This window comes from Euwallacea similis, chromosome 12 (assembly GCF_039881205.1).
Source record: "Euwallacea similis isolate ESF13 chromosome 12, ESF131.1, whole genome shotgun sequence".
Lineage (NCBI taxonomy): Eukaryota > Metazoa > Arthropoda > Insecta > Coleoptera > Curculionidae > Euwallacea > Euwallacea similis.
The window spans coordinates 3,785,625-3,789,793 of record NC_089620.1 but is presented as its reverse complement, the minus strand read 5'-3'; the positions used below and the strand labels follow the sequence as shown (position 1 = coordinate 3,789,793).

At 38.0% G+C, this 4,169-nt stretch overlaps 1 protein-coding gene and 1 non-coding gene across 2 annotated transcripts; one reads left to right on the top strand and one right to left on the bottom strand.

The window, feature by feature from the left end:
* Nucleotides 1–955: 955 nt before the first annotated feature.
* Nucleotides 956–2,884, bottom strand: LOC136412738 (transketolase-like). Its single transcript, XM_066395908.1, has one exon. It carries the CDS (start codon nt 2,882–2,884, stop codon nt 956–958), a length of 1,929 nt encoding a protein of 642 aa, XP_066252005.1.
* An 839-nt stretch (nt 2,885–3,723) lies between these two features.
* On the top strand, nt 3,724–3,807 carry TRNAL-UAA (transfer RNA leucine (anticodon UAA)). The gene has a single exon. It is a non-coding gene; the product is annotated as a tRNA-Leu (tRNA).
* The last annotated feature ends 362 nt before the right edge of the window (nt 3,808–4,169 follow it).

Sequence of the window (4,169 nt, the reverse complement as noted above, 5' to 3'; positions counted from 1 at the left end):
AGTTACGTGCGGCAGCGCAGAAATCTCACTGAAAGTGCATCTACGCATATTCTACGTATGCAGAAGGCATTAATTCAAATGAATATACAATTACACAAGGTTATTAGTCATATTACTGGGATAACTGGTATGAAAATCATTGAAGCTATAATTGAAGGCGAAAGAGATTCTGAAAAATTAGCAGAATTCAGGGACGTGCGAATGAAAAATGATCAGTCTACTATTGCAAAAGCGTTAGCTGGTGACTATAGAGAAGAACACTTATTCACGCTAAAGCAAGAATTTGAACTATATAATATTTATCAAGAAAAAATAGCAGAATGTGATAGAAATATTGAAGCCTATTATAAAACGTTTGAAACAAAGTCTTGTGAAAGCAAACAGCTAAGTAAGCAAAAGAATAAAAATAGCAAAAGTAAGCCAAGCTTTGCTTTGTATGAGGAACTGCACCGAATCACTGGTATGGATTTCACTAAAATTCCTGGATTTGATGTATTAAGTATACAAACCATAATTTCAGAAGTTGGTATAAACCACAGTAAATGGCCAACAGAAAAGCACTTTTCGTCGTGGTTGGGACTCAGTCCTGCTAATAAAGTTACAGGGGAAAAAGTGTTTAATACAAGAACACGTAAAGTCATTAACCGTGCTGCAAATGCTTTGCGAATAGCTGCTCATTCTGTAGGAAAGAGTAAAAGTGCGTTGGGTGCATACTACAGAAGATTGAAAAAACGACTAGGAGCACCAAAAGCAATAACAGCTACTGCAAGAAAAATGGCATGCATATTTTATAGTATGCTCAAATACGGACAGGAATATGTAGAAAAAGGAATGGAATACTATGAAACACGCTATAAAGATAGAATTGTAAAAAATTTGATCAAAAAAGCGAGCGAATTTGGCTACATATTAGTTCAACAAGAAGAGTTAGTTGAGTGAGTTTCTTAGGAGAAGTCTACTGAATGTAAACCAGTTTCTCACACACACATTTTACCACATGATCAGCGTTGATATTAAAATGCTCATAAAGTGTTTTATAAGGTGCTGATTCTCCGAAGCTTTTCATGCCAATAAATATACCGTTTGAACCTATGTATTTATGCCAACCCATTTCACTTCCGGCTTCAATTGCAACTTTAATGCTGTCATTATTTAATATTGCCGCTTTATATTCATCGCTTTGCTCGTCAAAAAGCCTCCAGCATGGCATAGAAACAATCCTTGTACCTATACCCTTTTCCTGCAATTTCTCCCTTGCTTCAACTGCAATTTCAACCTCGGACCCCGTAGCAAATATCGTCACTTTTAATTCTTTTGAACATTCACACAAAATATATGCACCAAACTTCGATAAATTAGCAGATTGATCGATATCAGAGTAGAACTTGCGCATGTAACTTACGTTTTGCCTTGAGAGCGCAAACAGTGCTGGAGATTCTTTCTTTTCGAGTGCAATGCTAACACACTCCAGAGTTTCAACTGCATCGGCTGGCCTAAAAACATATAGATTTGGTATAGCACGCAAGGAGGCTAAATGCTCTATTGGCTGATGAGTTGGGCCATCTTCTCCCACTCCAATTGAGTCGTGAGTCATGACATACATAACCTGCTGCTTCATCAGAGCTGAAAGACGTATAGCAGGACGACAATAGTCGGAAAATACCAAAAAAGTGCCGTCATAAGGAAGAATCGCGCCGTGAAGTGCCATACCATTCATACATGCTGCCATAGCGTGCTCTCTCACTCCATAGTGGACATAAGAGCCACTATAATTATTGCTATTTATTACCTGCATGTGCTTATATTTAGTGCAATTTGACCCAGTAAGATCAGCAGAACCGCCGATTAATTCCGGCATAGACTCAGTTAAAAGTTCCATTACTCTGCCGAAAGAAGATCGAGTAGCTTCGTTTGGCATTAGCTCACATATTTGTTTCTTCAGGTCAGCTAAAACACCAGCGATATTATCTGGTAGATGTTTATCTAACCGTCTTTGAAGTTCTGCATGATACCCTGTCATCCCAGTGCTTGACACTGGGATCCATTCTTTTTCTTCTTTCCTGGATTCCAGCGTTACGCGCTGGAATGACATCGTGTAGTTTTGTTTTGCTCTCTCAACAGTTTTCTTCCAGGCATTTTTCACATCTTCTGGTACATGGAATGGTTCATAATTCCAGTTTAATTTCTCTCTCATCTGTTTTATGTCTTCCTCCGAAAAAGCACCACTGTGAGCAGAGGATGTGCCAGCACGGCTTGAAAATTTTCCGATAATGGTTTTGCAGCAGATCATTGTAGGTTTACCAGACTTTTTTGCTTGCTCTATTGCAAAGGATATGGCATCAAAATCGTGGCCATCAATTTTGTCAACATTCCATCCATACGCTAAGAAGCGTTTCTCTACATCATCAGAGCAGGAAAGGCAAGTAGCGCCATCTATAGAGATATCATTATCATCAAAAAGAGCTATGAGCTTATTCAATTTAAGATGCCCAGCAAGTGATGCTACCTCATGGCTTATTCCTTCCATAAGACAGCCATCCCCTAGCATCACGTAAGTGTAGTGATTGATTCTGAATTGCTTTTTAAGGATTGATTCAGCAAGTGCCATGCCAACAGCAGCGGCAAATCCCTGACCGAGCGGGCCTGTTGTTGCCTCTACCCCGGAAGTCAAGCCGAACTCTGGATGACCTGGGGTCTTGGATCCCATTTGCCTGAAGTTTTTTAGCTCATCTATGCTAATATAACCTGTCAAATATAATATTGAGTATAGTAACATTGACCCATGACCGTTTGATAAAACAAAGCGATCTCTATTGAACCATTTAGAATCATCAGGATTATGATTCAGATATTTAGCAAACAAAACAGTTGCAACATCTGCCATGCCAAGTGGCATACCTGGGTGTCCAGAGTTTGCTTTTTGTACTGCATCAATTGATAAAAAACGGATGGCGTTTGCCATAGATTTTAAATGTGAATGATTCATGTGTTAATAGAAAAACTTAAAAATGAAGTATAAAAGATTATATCAGCAAAAACAAGTTGACACTGAGTGCTAAAATCCTTAATAATCTAAAGTTAAATCGTGAGAGTTTTTATATGACAACTGTTATCACTAGAAAGTATAGGATTAGCCGTAGACTTGGTGTAAATTTATGGGGTAGAGCTAAAGACCCAGTAAACAAAAGGAAATACCCTCCAGGTCAACATGGTATTCTTGGATTCAAGAAGTTATCCGACTTTGGTAAGCAGTTTGCTGCGCATAAGAAATTTAAGTTTTACTATGCGATTTCAAGTAAGCAGCTCAGACGTACATTTTTAGATGCTTATAACAGAAAGGGTTATACGGCTGATAATTTTATCGGTATCTTAGAATCGAGATTAAGTTCTGTTTTATACCACTCTGGTCTTGTTCCAACAATTTACTCAGCAAAGCAGCTCATATCTCATAAGCACGTTACAGTTAATGATAAGGTGGTTAACATATCGAGTTATCGAGTGAAGCCAGGTGATATAATAAAAATAAGAGAAAGGGCAGCAAAAATCCCTGTAGTAGTAGAGGCTGAACAAAAACAAGAGCGCAAGGCTCCGGATTATTTAGAAGCAGATAGTAAAGAGCATTCAGTGAAGTATTTGAGGTCACCTCAATATTCTGAGGTTCCTTATTCAGCAGACATGGAAGTCAATTTAGTAGTAGAGTTTTACTCTAGATAGATAAAAAAAGCCCGTGTGGCGGAATCGGTAGACGCAGCGGACTTAAAATCCGTGGGTTTTGCGACCTTGGGAGTTCAAGTCTCCCCATGGGCACCAATTTAACTTAGCAGACAAACACAAAAAAGTATGAAATGGCTTGATATAGAAGATATTGTAGAAGCTCTGGAGGAAAAATTTCCAGATGAGAATATAATTAGTGTCAGATTCACTGAGCTTAAAAAAAAGGTCTTGAGTTTAGAGGAATTTGATGATGATGAAAAACGCTGTAACGAAAAAATACTCGAAGCTATTCAAGCAGCTTGGATTGAGGAAAGATTAACCGCATAGCAATAAACCATACGCAAACGTGATTTCTATTACAATTTGCATATTGATTATGCTATTTTTTGGATCTAGCCTGGCAAGTTAATAATAATTTAACCAATTACAATTAAAACAGCTATAAGGTTAATTAT